The 18,100-nt window shown below is 46.2% G+C and overlaps 1 protein-coding gene across 1 annotated transcript in view; it reads right to left on the bottom strand.

The window, feature by feature from the left end:
- IGHMBP2 (immunoglobulin mu DNA binding protein 2) overlaps positions 1–18,100 on the bottom strand; it is an 88,585-nt gene that overhangs the window by 58,592 nt on the left and 11,893 nt on the right. Inside the window, exons 5-6 of the mRNA XM_034770450.1 lie at positions 5,069–5,232; positions 3,203–3,403 (exon numbers count right to left, since the gene is read on the bottom strand). Coding sequence (XP_034626341.1) covers positions 3,203–3,403; positions 5,069–5,232 — 365 coding nt within the window. The remainder of the gene's footprint in view (positions 1–3,202; positions 3,404–5,068; positions 5,233–18,100) is intronic.

Raw genomic sequence — 18,100 nt, 5'->3', positions numbered from 1 at the left:
GAACGGTAGCAATTGACCATCAATTCTAGCCTTGGATTGTATTTGAACCGCCGACCTAGGTGTGAACAACTAAATATCCTATTACGAGCCCTCTGGACTATTCAGATCGTTAATTAGGTCTTCTCTCTTTTCGGAAGTATCCAAATGATAAAATGGCATGGAATAACTCAGTTCTGAGAGCAGGCTGTAGCTTTTAAAAGTGCGTAACATGCAATTAAATAGACCACAGTGGTGACGTGCCAGGAGACAACCACAATCACTGACAATTCGCAGAAGGGAGGGTTTGCTAGGCATTTTATGAGGAGCTTGCTTTTATGTGTTTCACTTGTTAGCAGGACAAAGATCTCCTCAACACAAGGACACTCAATACCCACATGGGCTTTGTCCATGATTGGATACCATTACAACAGGCTGCCACGTGAGAATCCCATTCACTCACTCCTTGGGCTCACAGGGCTTAGCAGGGGTAGGCTGAGACTAGGGAAGTATGCTGCACAAGTCCCCTGCGGTCAGTATGCTGATTTGTGTCCATGAGCCATAACTGGAGCCTCAACTAGCCCTCCATGGCCAGGAAGAAGGACATTGTGCCACTGAGTGGGAATCGGGCAAAAGTGGTGAAATCCTGAAAGGCCCCCTGCAGACCAAAATGTAATAAGAATATTTCTCTCTTCTACAGAGCTTAGATCTCACACCTCTTTGCCCAGGATGAGGAATTAGCTCACTCAGGATAGAGGAAATGACATTCCCAATGTCACACAGCACAGGCGAGGATAGAATCCAGGGCTCTCAGACCACTGCCCTGTCCCCTGGACCCCACTGTCTCCTTATTCCCACAGGAGGGAAGAAATCAGGCTCTAATCATGAATATATTCTCGCATGAGAAATCTAAGGAACACTGTGAAAACAGCTCGTGTCAGGGTCTCAGCGTTCGAAAGATGGAAATGGATTCATTAATACTAAGTGTTCTTTTGGCATACAAAGCACAGCAGTCATAAGCGTTATGGAAAGGGCAGCTAAAGATTTTTTCTTTTAGACCTGTAGTAAACAGATTACACAGAGAGTTTTCCACAGTGCATTACTTTTAACCCTTCACTGCCTTGGAATGATCTGCAACTGCTAAGCAAAGGGAAACCTCCAGCCTCTCTGAATCCTATACACTCCAATTGAATGACCCATAGATCCAAAGTCATCACCAGGTCTCACTTTTATGGATGTAGGATACTTACAGCTGAAATGCAGGATTAGAAGCAAGAGGAAAACCAAGGACAGGGTGAGCCAGTTACTCAGTGAGGGGGGGAAACAATAACAGAAAATGTGGAAAGGGCAGAAGTGTTAAATGACTTTTTTTGGTTCGTTTTTCACCAAAAAGGTTAGTAGCAATTGGACATCAAACATAGTGAATGCCAGTGAAAATGAAGTAAGATCAGAGGCTAAAATACAGAAAGAACAAGTTAAAAATTACTTAGACAAGTTAGATGTCTTCAAGTCACCAGGGCCTGATGAAATATATCCTAGAATACTCAAGGAGCTGACTGAGGAGATATCTGAGCCATTAGTGACTATCTTCAAAAAGTCATGGAAGATAGGAGAGATTCCAGGGACTGGAAAAGGACAAATATAGTGCTCATCTATAAAAAGGGAAATAAGGACAACCCAGGGAATTACAGACCAGTCTACTTAATTTCAAGTACCGGGAAAGATAATGGAGCAAATAATTAAGGAATCAATTTGCAAACATCTAGAAGATAATAAGGTGATAAGTAACAGTCAGCATGGATGTGTCAAGAACAAATCGTGTCAAAACAACCTAACAGCTTTCTTTGACAGGGTAACAAGCCTTGTGGATGGGGGGAAGCAGTAGATGTCGTATACCTTGACTTTAATAAGGCTTTTGATACTGTCTCACATGACCTTCTCAAACAATCTAGGGAAATACAGTGGTTCACAGTCAAGTTGGGAGGGCATAACAAGTGGGGTCAGTTCTCTTCAATATCTTCATCGATGATTTAGCAAATGGCATAGAGACTACATTTACAAATTTGCAGACGATATGAATCTGGGAGGGGTTGCAAGTGCTTTGGAGGATAGGATTAAAATTCACAATGATTTGGACAAACTGGAGAAATGGTCTGAAGTACAGAGGATGAAATTCAATACAGACAAATGCAAAGTACTCCACTTAGGAAGCAACAATCAGTTGCACACATACAAAATGGGAAATGACTGCCTAGGGAGGAGTACTACAGAAAGGGATCTGAGAATCATAGTTGAGCACAAGCTAAAGGAGTCAACAGAGTAACACTGTTGAAAAAAAAAAAAAAAAAAAAAAAGGAAGCATCATTCTGGGGTGTATTTGCTGGAGTGTTGGAAGCAAGACACAAGAAGTAATTTTTCCGCTATACTCTGCACTGATTAGACCTCAACTGGAGTACTGTGTCCAGTTCTGGGTGCCACATTTCAGGAAAGATGTGGACAAATTGGAGAAAGTCCAGAGAAGAGCAACAAAAATGATTAAAGGTCTAGAAAACATGACCTATGAGGGAAGACTGAAAAAAGTGGGTTTGTTTAGTCTGGAGAAGAGAAGACTGAGAGGGGACATGATAATTTTCAAGTACATAAAAGGCTGTTACAAGGGGGAGGGGGAGAAAATGTTCTCCTTAACATCTGAGGATAGCACAAGAAGCAATGGGCTTAAACTGCAGCAAGGGCAGTTTAGGTTGGACATTAGGAAAATCTTCTTGTCAGGGTGACTACACACTGAAATAAATTGCCTAGGGAGGCTGTGGAATCTCCATCTTTGAAGATTTTTAAGAGCAGGTTAGACAAACACCTGTCAGGGATTGTCTAGATAATACTTAGTCCTTTCAGGAGTGCAGGGGACCGGACTAGATGAACTCTCGAGGTCCCTTCCAGTCCTATGATTCTATAATTATTCAAAGTATCATTTTAAGATTCCTGCACTACAATTTATTTGTAATAAATTTTGGATTTGTTTCCTACATTTGAGGTCAACAAAATGAGGGGTTTGATGCTATATTATAGGTTATAGCTTCCCATAGCGAATGCATTGAAAGAAGGAAGAAGTCATAACAGCGCTGTAAGAGTGATATTTTGGTGCATATTCACATCAACCCAGAACATTGTCTGCAATATAAATATGATCTAGAGAGTAAATCTGTTGACAGTGGAATGGGACACATACGAATGCCTGGTCAATATCCTTCCTGATATCTGCCACTATCTGGGCATTATCGCCACGTGCCAAGACTGCATCCAGGGAATGATGCTGGATGGTCTCCAGCAGACGAGCAGGGTGACCAAGACGCAATATCTTCTCCTTGTAGCCAGCCAGTCTTTCCACCAGATTATCCACCGCAATGTTTGAGGGAGCACAACACAGGACCTTGGAGACAAAACGAAGTGCTAATTAACTTCAAACACTGAACTGCTGAGGATTGCAAAGCCTCTGATTAAGAGCATTTAAAGTAACGATAGTCTCACCAGTGCACAGAGGGGGGAAGAGGTGATTTTCTGAATGCAGCTAAGAGGAAAGGCAACAGTTTAAATCTCTATAGCTTCAAACTACTGCTGGAAATACGCATGTACACAACACAAAACAGTGCAAGATTTTAAACAATTACCTACAGTCCATGTCTTCAGACTTCATTTAGGCCCCATGTACACTTGGGATTTGCCCCAGTTCCAGCCATCCACATCGCTGTATATTTTCAACCGATAGTACAGGTAGATGAAGCTGCTACTTGCACCAGAAGAACTTATCCTGGTTTCAGCCAATGGCTAGAATTGGGGGAAATCTCTGGAGTCGACAGGGCCTTTGATTCCAAAGTACAGACACCCTGTATGCTCAAATAATGTAAATGACAACATGTAAATGTACATACTATAGCTACAGCACTAGCATTAGAATTATGGACTGGTTGGCTCAAGCAGATAGGGCCCTTTTCTCTCAGGTGTCAAAGCCTGGGCTCTCTGAAGATGATTAGTGCCTACTCAATATGCTGCTCCCCCTTTCCCCCCTCCCTGGGTGCCATGCAAGTGACTTAACATTCTCAAGAGAACCCCATAGTAGGACGAGAGCTGGCTTCTTGGCCCCTGATAGATGTGTACTGTTGCCAAAAATCACCATTTCATAAGGATTCAGAACTAGAATGTTTTATAAAACCTACAGCAGTGTATATTTAGTGAGCAAATATGGAAAGCCACCCCCATTTCACACAGCCCACAAATGTGACATTTCACCAGCTGGAGGGGAAGGGTGGTCCTGTGGTTAGACACTGAACTGGGAATCAAAAGATGTGGGGGTCAATTCCCACCTCTCCCACAGATTCCCTGTGTGAAGTTGGGGAAGTCTCTTAATCTCGCTGTGCCTCACGTCTTCACGTGCAGAACAAGGAAAACAACACTACCCTACCTCATATGGGTGGGCAAGAATAAACCATTCATGTTTGTAGGGGAGTCATACCACACTGACTGCAGTCATTGGGGCAGAGACTTTCTTAAGACTACTTGCACATACAGCACCAAGCACAATGGGGCCCCAGTCTTAGTTGGGAACTCTGGGTACGACTGTAAGATAAAGAATACAAATCCAGGCATTGCTAGAGTGCCCATCATCGTAGTGTCCAGACAACTTAAACCACTGCTTCCAAGTGGACCTAGTACATGGGGTAAAACGTGTCAGGTGCTGCCCAATGCATCAGAGACGTCACTCAAAGGCACTGGCGCATAAGAGTGCTGCCACACCTCCTGGCTTGAAGTGGTTTCCATTATATACCAGGTTTACAGTTTGGTTCAATGGCTCTCAGCACCCCTCACTATACAAATTGTTCCAGCACCCCTGCACTGGCGCATACACACACACACACACACACACTTTTTTCTTTTTAATATCAACTCCCCCGACTAATGCCGTTGGTATGTGAGTCAACATGGAAGCTACAGTGGAATGCAGCAGGGATGGGCAGCAATAAAGAATTCCACAGCTCAATGTGTCTGATTAGTTAGCAAAATAAGCATATCCCTAGTGACTCTGGCATCTCTCACTCACTTTCAGGCCTTGCTGCACAGCTTGAAGTATTAGCTCGACCACGGTAGTGGTTTTGCCAGTGCCGGGTGGTCCATGGATGATGGCAAGTTCTTTCTGTGCCAGCGAGAAGGAAACAGCCTCCCTCTGGGAGACATCCAGCGATTCATTATAGAATTTTAAAGGCTCTGTGAAAACAGCAAGAGGATCATTCAGATGTCAGCTACACATTTGGGCATTTGCAAAAGAATGAATACACAAGTACAAATAAAAGATGTTCTTGGTAGCTGACGTGAACCAGGCTGACAATGAGAATAACATTTCTAGCGAACGAGGCAAGCTGTTTAACACCCTGGGGACTAACACTTGAAACTTGGATTTCTTTCAAAAATGATAGGTTACACGCATTTTCCTGATCATCCTTGGTTTGTTATCTTGGGCATGCTTCAGAGGGAATGTGTACTATTTTTCCAGATAGCTTGTTATCAAAACACTGCTGCACTGGATAGCATTTAAAGGAGCAGTCTACTTATGGGAAAACCAAAGGGTTTTTGTTGTTGTTAAAGGGACCAGAAATGTTTTGATTACATTAAAAATTCAGTGAGAGAAAATTCACGATTTTATTTTTAATTTAATCATTCCTCTGCTGGTTATTGAATCCACACACAAGAGCATTGTGTTAGCAACCAGGAGAAGCAGAAAAATTACACTGGCTGTAAACAAAAGTAAAACAGACCAGCCTAGTTTCACTGCACAATCCCAAGCAAACAGCATAAATGGTGAAAAAGAAAATTAGATTTTCAAATCTCTTTCAGTTCTAATTATCTAAGATGTTACTAGCAACACAGGAAAAGGAAAACTAATGTGTGACTTTCATCTTGACTGTGCTCTTCATTTCAAAATATGGGATTCTTCTCTTATTTCTACAAGCAGTTTATTTCTCTTTATACCACTCAGATTTCTCTGAGTTGGAACCAAATTTATTCGCATCCCACATAATCCTGCTACTAATCTCCCTTGTTATTACTGCAAATTAATTACCACAGAAAAGATAACTCATGAGTCTGAAGTTTACACACACAAAAATGATGGGTGAAAACCCACATAAGGTAGGTTCCTGGCATCATCTTTTGCCTGGTGTCATTCATCAATTTCACTTAGGGCCTGATCCAAAGCCCAGTGAAGTCAGTGGGGGACTGTTATTGAAAGTGACTTTCCATCTTCAATGAACTTTAGATCAGGCCCTGGAATATTGGCAGGCTGAATGATGTTCTTCCCTTTGGTACACACTTTGCCATCTCACAGTTCCCATCTAGGGTGCCCACTTTTAAAACTCCTGAGCACAGGTTAAGAACACAGGGGGCTCAAAAGGCTTCAAGGGGGAGGGGAAGAAAATGGTTTATTTTCCATGGTTCTTATTCTGCTTTTTTTGAGGGTAGAGCCTGTTACAGTAACTAGCAGAACAACATCAGGTCTCTGTGGGATAGGGAAAAATCAGCTCCCAAATCAGAGGCATTTCCCACAAAGAGGAACAGTTGGTAAGTAGGAGTCATTGCTTTTTTTTTTTTTCTTCAGTTTGGCAAACAGGAACAGGTGTTTTCAATTGCATGCTGGCAAAAGAAGCACTATGGAGCAGGCACATCAGGAGGAGAGACAGTGCCAGCTTCTTCCCCCCCGCCAGTGTGCTTACTTAGATGGGCCATCGCTCACAAGGGCAAGGTGGTCCAGTCCCCAAGCCCATTCAGTCCTCAGCCTCACTCTACGACCACTAAAAAGGAGTAAATGTTGAGAATATTTTGTGTGCATTGAGACCACCAGTTGATTTCACTATGGCCACCAAGCAGCCATCAGTCACTGGCATGGGGTGGAGGAACCGCACATTAAGCCAAGACAGAAAGGGGTTCCACGGTCTCGGCTGCAGACAGGGCTTGAGGTCTGGGCCACTCCAAAACACCTGCCAGAAGTGTCAAGCCTAGAGGGGAGCATTCTCCAGCTGGACAGAAGATCCAGGAGGGCCAAGAAGAGAGACCAGAGGGAGGAGAGGGAGGAGCCCTTTTATAGATCCAGAAGGAACTTGTTCCCAAAGGCCAGAAAACTATAGACTGCCCAAAGGACAGAGGGGAGGAACCTACCCTGAGTGGCAGGGAGTTCAGGCTACAGACTGCTCATCCATATGGCGAGTGGAAGGAGGAGGCCTGTGGAGCACGTGTCCCCTGTGGGTCAGGTTTGGAAACCTCTCCAGGTCTCTCTGAGGTTAACCAGTCTGGGAAATGGAATGGAGGGGGTGGTGGGTTTTGTCTCTTTAGAACAGACCCCAGTTCATTCCCAGTTTAGGCCTGGACTTTTTGTTGATTGTTCAGATTGTTAGTTTGATTAAAGAATTTTTCATCCCTAGCCCCACTCGGAAGGAAGAGCTTCCTTTCTAGTTCCTGCCATGGCCAGCTGGCCTTCTCCTGACACAACACTTGCCTGTGCTGACCAAGTTGCTGCTTTCCAGCTGCTGCTATGTCCTCTTTGTTTGTCTTATTTCTCTTCCCCATACATCATTTAGGCTCCGAATATCTGCTGTGAAATGCACAGAGCTCAGCTGATCTGCTTCAATCTAGGAGCAGACTGTTGTTCTTAAGAGCTGCTCAGAATTATTTTTTTAATTAAGAACTTCCAGGTATAGCCTGAAATCAGACCTGGCAGCATACTTAGGCCCTCATGTACATAGGGGAAAGGAATACATGTATGTCAGGCCTCTCTTCCAATCAGTGCTCTGCTTGCAAATTTTAATCCTAACAAATAGACAAGAGTGTGCAAGGGCCTGTTCACACACCCAGCACCCCGTGGCTTGGTGCCTGTGAGTCACACAGATGAGAAGCTGGAATCTTATCGCTGTTGCAGCCCCGGTTTGGGACAAGCCAAAACCCTTTTCAGTGTCAGAGCAATGAGGCAGCAGTTTGTAGGGAGAGTTACACAAGGAGCCTGTGAAGTGGGATGGTATCCCTCTAGCATGTGATTACCCAGATCCCTTCGAACACTAAGGGCCAGGTTGCGAACCCCTGACAGTGATGAAGTCATCCCACTGTAGTCAGTGGAAGTACTCCTGTACCTGCTCACCAATGTAAGGAATTCATTTTTCAATGTCCGGAGGCCTCTCAAACCTGAGGGATTCATTGACATATACTCATAGCTGTAGTGACATTAAAGAGACTCACACACATGTACTAGTAGTAGAACAGATCCCATTCAGCTTCTTCATTATAACCTGGCAGCACCTAAATGACTTTAAAAAAAAGGGGTCATGGGCGGCTTAACCCGGAATAAGATGCTCTCCTCTGTTCCTAATGAGTGCTTAGACGGGGCAGGTCACAACTAGACACATACAAAGATGGGAGGGGTTCTTGCATGGGGCAGCAGCTTCCTACTCCAAAAAGTGTGCTTTGCAATCCTCCCTGACTCCTTCACAGATACTACAGATTAGCAGTGCGGTGACTATGTAAATCCAGCGTGCACTAGAAAGGGAGATGGTATATTTGGGGTTCATCAAGTGAAAGAGTGCAACAACCATCTGGTGTAAATGGAGAATTAACCCACAAGAACATTAGAAAAAGTTCTGCAGTAAATTTTCAGTGGTTCTGTCATACTTCTGCTGATGGCTCAGCTTCTGCCCTTAATCAGCGCTGCCTTTTAAAGTAAGTTCTTTAAACCATGTACTCTCCAAGCAATAAAACTCAATTGGGATTTCAGCAGCACCTTTTCTTGCTCGAGATATCCACAAGCTCTTCCCAAAGCAATGAGCTGAATGTGGGTAGCAAAACAACCGCACAACCAAATGCAGCAGCCAGTCTGTCCTCAGCATTGGCTCACAATCAGACCAGGTCAGCAAAACAGATTCTATTGTGGCATGCCTTTGATCAAGACAGCAGCAGGATCCTGGGTGACCCACCTACTCTTCCCACTTTCTCCTGGACAGCCTCAAGGGAAAAGCAACAGATTCTGCTACCCTCTGCTGTGCAACTGCATAGTTAGGCCTGTAACATGGAATTCTTCACAAAAGAAGTTTGAGTGATCCAAGGACGTGAATCTCTAGCTGCATACAGCTAATAGCACAATGCTGACCCCTGGTGGATAATAGTGTAATTTATCGCCTTGCACATTAAAGAACTCCAAAACCCAGTTAGTTTCAGCATATACACACAGGAATCACTCCAACCACACTGAAACGCAGCCACCTCTAGGGTGTAATTGAGCAGCTGTTTAACAGCTGGAATTAAGTGTAGGATTTATTTAGAAAGCTCTAAACGGTTTGGGCCACAGCTGCACAAGGGATCAAGCTGTTTTAAAAGGGAGAGAGATCCTGGCAGGGCATTCTCCATGAGGAGACTTGAGCTCGCTGGTTTAACAAGACCAGGACTTCTTAAAGTTCAGAGCCTGCCATTAGGAATATCTATTCTCACAGGCTTCCCTGGAAGCAGCAGAATTAGGGATTTCCTGTAACTGTTCTGAGGAAGGGTTAGTCTTTGCAATAGACTTATTTCATCTGGGCATATTATGTCCAAAAGCTGCTTGTTATATTACCCTAGATTACTGCATGAGCCATTATATTTGTAGCTTCTCTGAAAGATCTTGTGTTTGAAACTGCAACCAGGAATAAATATCTTTAACACAATCATTTTACAATGCTGTAGGCTTGGACTGGCACTATTAGAAGTGTAAATAACTAAAAATTAAATCAATAAATAACAGTCCGTAGTTTAGGATGGGAAGTGGATATTGCTGTATCCAGCTGCAACTGCAGTTTGTTTTAGAGATGAATGTAATTAGTCACACTGGTATTGGCCATAGACATAGGCCTGGTCTACACTGGGGGGGGGAGGGGAAGGGGGGAATCGATCTAAGATACGCAACTTCAGCTACGAGAATAGCATAGCTGAAGTTGACGTATCTTAGATCGACTTAGAATCACTTACTTCGCGTCCTCGCAGCGCGGGATCGACGGTCGCTGCTCCCCCGTTGACTTTGCTTCTGCCTCTCGCCGAGCTGGAGTTCAGCAGTCGACGGGAGAGCGATCGGGGATCAATTCATCGCGTCTACACTACACGCGATAAATCGATCCCCAACAGATCAATCGCTACCCGCCGATCCGGAGGGTAGTGTAGACGTACCCTTAGGGTCTATCATGCCTAGGGCCCTACTAAAGTCACAGTCCATTTTGGTTAATAAACTGTTATAGGATTTGAAAAATCTTAAATTTCATGATTTCAGTATTTAAATCTGAAATTTCATGGTGTTGTAATTGTAGCGGTCCTGACCCAAAAAGAAGTTGTAGGGGGGTCACAAGGTTATTGGGCGGGGGGTTACAGTACTGCTACCCTTACTTCTGTGCAGCTGCTGGCGGCGGCGCTGCCTTCAGAGCTAGGCAGCTGGAGAGCAGCGGCTGCTGGCCGGGTGCTGAGCTCTGAAGGCACAGCTGGCCGGGAGCTGGGCCCTCAGTCAGCAGCCATTGCTCTCTGGCTGCCCAGATCTGAAGGCAGCAGTGCAGAAGTAAGGAGGGCAATACCATACCATGCCATCCTTACTTCTGTGCTGCTGCTGGCGGGGCGCTGCTTTCAGAACTGGGCAGCTGGAGAGCGGTGGCTGCTGGCCAGGAGCCCAGGTCTGAAGGCAGAGCCGCTGCAAGCAGTAGTGCAGAAGTCAGGGTGGCATGGTATGGTATGGTATTGCCTTGCCACCCTTACTTCTGTGCTGCTGCTGGCGGGGCGCTGCCTTCAGAGCTGGGTGCCTGGCCAACAGCCGCCATTATCTGGCCACCCAGCTCTGAAGTAAAATAAAAGGGAGTTGCAGGGGAGTCGCAAGGTTGTGTCAGGCCCCCCAATTTGAGAAACACTAGTCTCCCCCGTGAAATCTGTATAGCATACAAAAACACATATTTCACGGGGGGCGGGAGACCAGATTTCACGCTCTGTGATGCATTTTTCATGGCTATGAATTTGGTAGGGCCCTGTGACAGGGTGCTGGGGTTTAATCAGCCCCCTGCCATGCACACTCCAATTAAGGGGAGTAGATTGAAGCTGGCTGAATAAGCCTGTGTCTGCCTGGCAACTAACAACAACTGCCAGCCTAATTAGCCGGGGCGATAAAAGGGCTGGGAAAAGGGGGGAAGGGAGTGTGGCTCTGGTCTGCTGCTTGTAAAGCCTGGCTGAAACAAACCGAGAGAGAGAGAGAGAGAGAGAGAGATGGGAAAGAGCTATGAATAAAGTGCACTGGTGATTGCATTGACCTGACAGACCCTGACTGGTTTGTGAGGGAAGCAGGGGCAGAAGCAAGAGGGGCCTAGCTCTACCTCGCTAAGGCCCTAATCATGCCTATGCTTCAGAAGAGTGCCATGGGATCTTAAAACAACCTCAAATCGTCAGAATTTCAGCTTTTCCATCTCACGAGGGAGGCAGCACCTCCTCTAGCCCAGTGTTCCTTAAAACCATGCTGGTGCATGCAAAGAAGCACCCTCTGAATCACCAACAACACTTCTTTCAGCACAGAATTGCTCCTCAGAGCTCTCCCCTCCCAATATTGACCTGCTCTGGTCCTGCTCAGCTTGCGAGCTCGACAAAGATCACAGCCAGAAGTGGTAGAAATGCCTGCCCAGCATCGAACAGCAATAGCAGTAGGACAGCAGAGGTAGAAATGCAAGTTATAAGACTGCTGATGCAAGCCTAGTGTGTCCAAAGTTCAAGTGAGAAGCCCAAAGAAACTCAAAAATGAAAGGAAGTTAGCACTAGGCCTCAGTGGCTGGGATTTTCTAGCGACACTGGGACTGAGAGAAGGGCAACGCACAGACTACTGTCAACAACTCTGTAAATCACTATGAGTCTGGTGGAATTGCTTTAAATTGCTATTATTATAACCATTATGTGCCGAGTGATTGTTTCTTTATGCAGTGCAACATCAAACTGACTGTTGTTAATTACTTTAAGGCCATGTTTACACTAGCTTCTTCTTCTTCGGCTATCCCTCGATACAAGGAGGATGTATGCCAAGGGGGTTCATTGGTGAGTTTTTAAGTGGCTGAGGAGCCCAATTCTTGCCATGCAGATTTTCCCACAGAAGTGACAGGTATAATATTCAAGAAGGGGACAAATCGTTGTGCAGGAACTAGAGAGGTATTGCCCTCCTCTCCATCGCAGAGAAGACTCTTGCCCAGATCCTACTAAACCACCTCCTCCCCCTTGCCAAGGAGCTCCTCCTCGAATCACAGTGTGGCCATCCCGAGGCACAACCGACATGATCTTTGTGGCAGGACAGATTCAGGAGAAGTGCAGAGAGCAAAACCAGGAACTGTTCATGGCATTCATCGACCTAACCAAAGCCTTTGATTCTATCAATCATGATACCCTATGGAAGGTGCTGTGTAGGTTTGGCTGTCCACAGAAATTCATTTTCATCATCAGACTACTCCATGATGGGATGACTGCCACCATTTTGTGCAACGGCTCAGAGACCGAACCATTCACACACCGATGTCAAGCAGGGATGTGTCATTGCTCCAACACTCTTCTCCATTTAACTTGCCGTGATTCTGATTCTCATTTGCGACCGCCTTCCTGACAGAATTGGGATTGAGTATCATATGGATGGCCAACTCCTCAATCTTTGACGTCTCCAAACAAAATCTAAGATCACGAGAATTGGCATCACTGTGTATGCGAATGACTGTGTCATTCTTGCACACACAGACGCTGACCTGCAAAGCACCCTAAAGCTTTTTGCAGATGCCTATCACGCCTGGGTCTCTCTCTCAACATCAGGAAAACCAAGTTACTCTACCAGCCCTCACGTGCACAAACTGCTCTTCGTACTCCACAAATCACCATCAGCGGAGAAACCCTGGAAAATGTGGACCATTTTCCGTACCTCGGCAGCCACCTCTCCCAAACAGCCAACATTGACACAGAAATTGAATACAGGATCCACTGTGCCAGCACATCTTTTGGAAGATTACTCAAACGAGTCTTCAATTATAGGGATCTACAAACAGGTACCAAGATCTTGGTTTACAAGGCAGTTGAAATCCCCACCCTTCTCTATGGGTGTGAGACCTGGGTAACCTACAGACAACATCTCAAGTGGCTGGAGTGGTTCCAGCAGCACTGCCTCAAGAGGATTCTCCAGATCAGCTGGGAAGACCGACGCACTAACGTCAGCATTCTCTCTGCAGCCAACATCAGCAGTATAGAAGTGCAGGTCACGAAACACCAACTCCGCTGGGCTGGCCACTGTGTACGTATGCCTGACACTCGCCTCCCGAAGCAAGTACCCTTCTCTCAGTTAAGTCAGGGAACAAAGGCTCGCGGAGGGCAGCGGAAACGTTTCAAAGACATACTGAAAGTACATCTTACAAAGGGAGGCATCAACCCAACAAACTGGGAGGACTTGGCACAGAACAGAACACAGTGGCGCCACACCATACACCAAGCCACAGCTCACTTTGAGAACAGATATGCTCATGAGACAGACTCAACAAAGGAGGAAAGAAAGGGCACAACACTCCAGCCAACAACTATGTCTCCTCCAAGATTACACCTGTCTTTACTAGCACTTATATCAGCAAAACGTTTGTCACTGAAAAACACACACCCCTGAGTGACATAAGTTTTGCTGGCATAAGTGCTTGTGTGCACAGCGCTACATCAGCGGGAGGCGCTTGTTGAGCTGGTTTTATTATGTCAATGGAAGAACTCTCTCCCATCGGCATAACACGGCTACACGAGTGCTCTTACAACGGCCCAGCTGTATCGGTACAGCTGTGCCAGTGTAAGCTTGTAGGTGTGGACATTGCCCAGGCCACGATTCGCTTTGTTGGATTCACTGTCCATCTAATCAGCTGGGAAATGGATTAACCAGGCCTAGCTCGTGTGTGACATATGCAGCCACTTATACAGATCCTTAAGCCACAGTATTTGGCAGTTTACACATTGGTTCTCAAAATAACAAAAGCTGTTAAGACCACATTGTAAATCACAGTACATTTCATTAGAAGATAACTTAAACCTATTGACCAGTTTGAGTAGCACAAAAGAGTGTTTCAAGCTATTACAATTCTATTTCTTTGTGCTCTGGTAGAATTTCAAAAGAAAACCAGCCTCACTAATCTTTTGCAAAATGGAAGAGATTTCTTCTCCAGGCCAAGAGGCTATATGCCAGGAATCAGTCCAGTAAAGAAATCGACAAGGAAAGCACACAATAGCTTGAGGACTCTGCCTAGCTGCTGACATACTTACAGCAACAAGAAATTACTGTCCCCGCATCGGACTCTGTCTCTTAATATTGCTAGTGAACATCATTTGACATACACACAGAGCTGCTGCAGCATGTGTATTTTTAGGATATTATATAGCTTAAGCTTTATACCTCCCACCCCCACTTACAGCTCTATCACTAATGAAACCCTGCTCCGTGTGTTTGTTATTTATCATCTTGGTCCTTAGGATCTCCTGTTCTCTGACCTCCTTGCAGCTCAATTCTTCTCCATTCTGTCTATTCAAAGTTCTGTGGTCAAAAATCATATTCCTCTCCTGCCATTCTGACCACATCTCCTCTCTTCTTGAATCCCTTCCTTGGATTCCATTCTTCGTCCTCAATATTAAGTACAAGTTATTCTTCCCATTTGCAGAACTCTCCCCTGCCTACATTTTTTTCTACACCTCTCTTGCTCCCTACGCTCCACCCACACTTCGGTCATGCACTTGACATCGACTCCCGAGTTAGACCAAATTTTCAGCCTCAGCATTAGCACATGAAGCATTTTTGATGTGTCTATCCCTGTAGATAATTGCATCTTCTGATTCACAAAAGATGTACTCTTGGTCCTTAAAGGAGATGCTCTGCTACGTCAGAAAAGGGGCATGAAATGATTTAACATTTTTCCAGTCATGTGCCCAGAGGATTTAGGGGGCCTGGGGCAAAGCAATTTCGGGGGCCCCTTCCATAAAAAAAGTTGCAATACCATAGAATACTATATTTTCGTGGGGGCCCCTCAGGGGTCCGGGGCAAATTGTCCCACTTGCCTGCCCCTCTGGACGGCCCTGGTCATGTGTCAGAAAGCACAATTGAGAGACACAGAATTCTCTCTATATACATTTCCTTGCTGTCTGTAGAATCTTATCCCCGTCTAAGATAAAAAGCATCACTTGGAAACTGCATGGGACCTTTATGATCTAGTGATTATAGAAGACAAGACAGGAGTTTGGTCAGTGTTTATATTTAAGTTCTGAACCTTCTTTCCCCATGAAAAAGAGATAGAATTCTAAGGCTATAGGAGCAAGTCTTGTATACTGCACTTTGCCTTCCAGCCTCACTTTCTCTTGGGGCCTGATTCAAAGCCTACTGAAATTGATGCGAGTCTTTCTGGTGATTGCAACGAGCTTTGGATCAGACCACTTATTTGTTCATTTCCGCCTCACTGCCTCCTGTCATGCTCATTTCCTCCTCCACACTGATTTAAGTCTAGATGGCATGTTATCAAGCTCAGCCTCAATTGTGAGTGTCATTTGCATAATCAGCCTTGCTCTGCGCTGCTCCTCCTCCTCCTCCGTAAAGATGATGTCTAGTCTCCTTCCACAGATACTGACAAACAAGATTGGAAAAGATTTGTGTTTTTCCTGCTTAGGCCAAAACAAATGTTTTAAGATGTATATTTGGCATCGATCGCAGAGCTCCACAGATCTAGCCAGTGAGGGTAACCCGCAAAATAAAGACAGTGACCGAGCAGCCCCACAGGCAGTCACTGCACAGGCTGCGGGCTCTCAATATAAGGAAGTAGGATCCAGGATTCAGTAGGTGGCGCTCTTCACCAAGTTGCTCCTGAACCAATGCATCAAAACAGTGTTAGAAGACACGGCTGCTGAAGTCCCCTTCTTTCAGGTCATGTTACAGCAGGGGTGGGCAAACTTTTTGACCGGAGGGCCACATCTGGGCGGGGAAATTGTATGTACGGCCATGAATGTAGGGCTGGGGCAGGAGGTTGGGGTGCAAGAGGGAGTGCTGGGTCTGGAAGGGGATCAGGGCAAGGGGTTGGGGTGCAGGAGGGGTGCGGCAGGGGGCTCAGAACAGGGGGTTGGAGTGGAGGAGGAATGCAGCAGGGGGCTCAGGGCAGGGGGGTGGGGTACAGGAGGGGGCTCAAGGCAGGGGGTTGAGGTGCAGGAGGGGTTGTGGGGGTGCAGGCTCCGACCTGACGCCACTTACCTCGAGCAGCTCTGGGGTGGCAGTGGCATGCAGTGGGGCTAAGGCAGGCTCCCTGCCTACCCTGGCCCCGCACTGTTCCTGGAAGTAGCCAGCATGTCCGGCAGTGGCTCCTGGGGGTGGGGTGGGGCAGGCGGCTCCACTGCATGCTGCCCAAACCTGCGGGTACCATCCCCGAAGCTCCCATTGGCCGTGGTTCCCTGTTCCCGACCAATGGGAGTTGCAGGGGGCGGTGCCTGCAGGCAAGGGCAGCGCATGGAGCCCTCTGACCCCCCCTCCGCCAGGGGCCACAGGGATATGCTTCCGGGAGTGGCAAAGGGCCAGGGCAGGCAGGGAGCCTGCCTTAGCCCCGCTGCGCCATGGGGCTGGCAATCCCACGGGCCAGAATGAAAGCCCTGATGGGCTGGATCTGGCCCACGGACCATAGTTTGCCCTCCCCTGTACTAGAGGGCCTAATGATTATGGGGCTGACCCAGCCAAATACTGGGCACCCTCAACACCTCGAGTCAATGGGAGCAGAGGATGCACAGCGCCTTCCAGGCATTATATAAAGTAAGGTCATTATTCTTCAAAGCCAGGTCAGTGCAGCATCTCCCTCTTTAAGCAGAAAGTGTGTATACTGGAGATATAAATGGAAGACATGCTTTGCCCGTGACTGTGGTTTGGCGTTTTAGGGTGATATGCCACAGCTGTCATATTACAATTCTGCTGATTAATGCAGCTAAATCTGCATATTAATCAATATACTCAATGACTGGGAGTAAAAAAAAAAATCTGCACAGTCTCTACACATCTGGGCAATTCATAGATAATTTTTTTTTTTTTTTTTTTTTTTTCAAATGAGGTCGTTCTGCCAATATGCAGGAAATGCAAAGTTAATGACTAGGGTCCTACCAAATTCACGGCCATGAAAAGCACGTGAAATCTGGTCTTTTGTGTGTTTTTACCCTATGCTATACAGATTGCATGGGGAAGACCAGTGTTTCTCAAATTGGGGGGCCTGACCCAAAAGGGAGTTGCGGGGGGGTGGGAGGGTGTTGGGGGGGGGGGGGGGGTCATGGTATTGCCACCTTAACTTCTGCGCTGCCTTCAGAGCTGGGCAGCCAGAGAGCAGCGGCTGTTGGCCGGGTGCCCAGCACTGAAGGTAGCGCCCCGCCAGCAGCAGCACAGAAGTAAGTTTGGCAATACCATATCATGCCACCCTTACTCCTGCGCTGCTGTCTTCAGAGCTGGGCGACCGGAGAGTGGCAGCTGCTGACTGAGGGCCCAGCTCTGCAGGCAGCAGTGCAGAAGTAAGGGTAGCAATACCATACCATGCCTTCAGAGTGGGGCTCCCGGCCAGCAGCCGCTGCTCTCCAGCTGCCCAGCTCTGAAGGCAGCGCCGTTGCCAACAGCAGCGCAGAAGTAAGGGTAGCAGTACCATAACTCCCCCTACAATAACTTTGAGACAAACACACACACACACACACACACACACACACCAACAACTCCTTTTTTGGGTCAGGACCCCTACAATTACAACACTGTGAAATTTCAGATTTAAATAGCTAAAATCATAAAATTTACTATTTTTAAAATCCTATTACCATGATAGGGTAATGAAAATGGACCGTGAATTTAGTAGGGCCCTATTAATGACACATCCAAACAAGGATGAAATTAATGCACTTATTTAATATAAAAATCTGACATACATCAGAGTCCCTGGATATCCAAAAGGCTAAGAGGGGAAGGCACTGGGGGATGGTTCAGTTTAAGCACAGTGCTTGGAATATATAGATGCACGATTCCCATTAATGTTATTCTTCATTCTCAGTACATTACACCAAA

The sequence above is a fragment of the Trachemys scripta genome, chromosome 4 (assembly GCF_013100865.1).
Source record: "Trachemys scripta elegans isolate TJP31775 chromosome 4, CAS_Tse_1.0, whole genome shotgun sequence".
Classification (NCBI taxonomy): Eukaryota; Metazoa; Chordata; order Testudines; family Emydidae; genus Trachemys; species Trachemys scripta.
The sequence above is the reverse complement of the archived record's forward strand: the minus strand, read 5'-3'. Positions and strand labels throughout refer to the sequence as shown.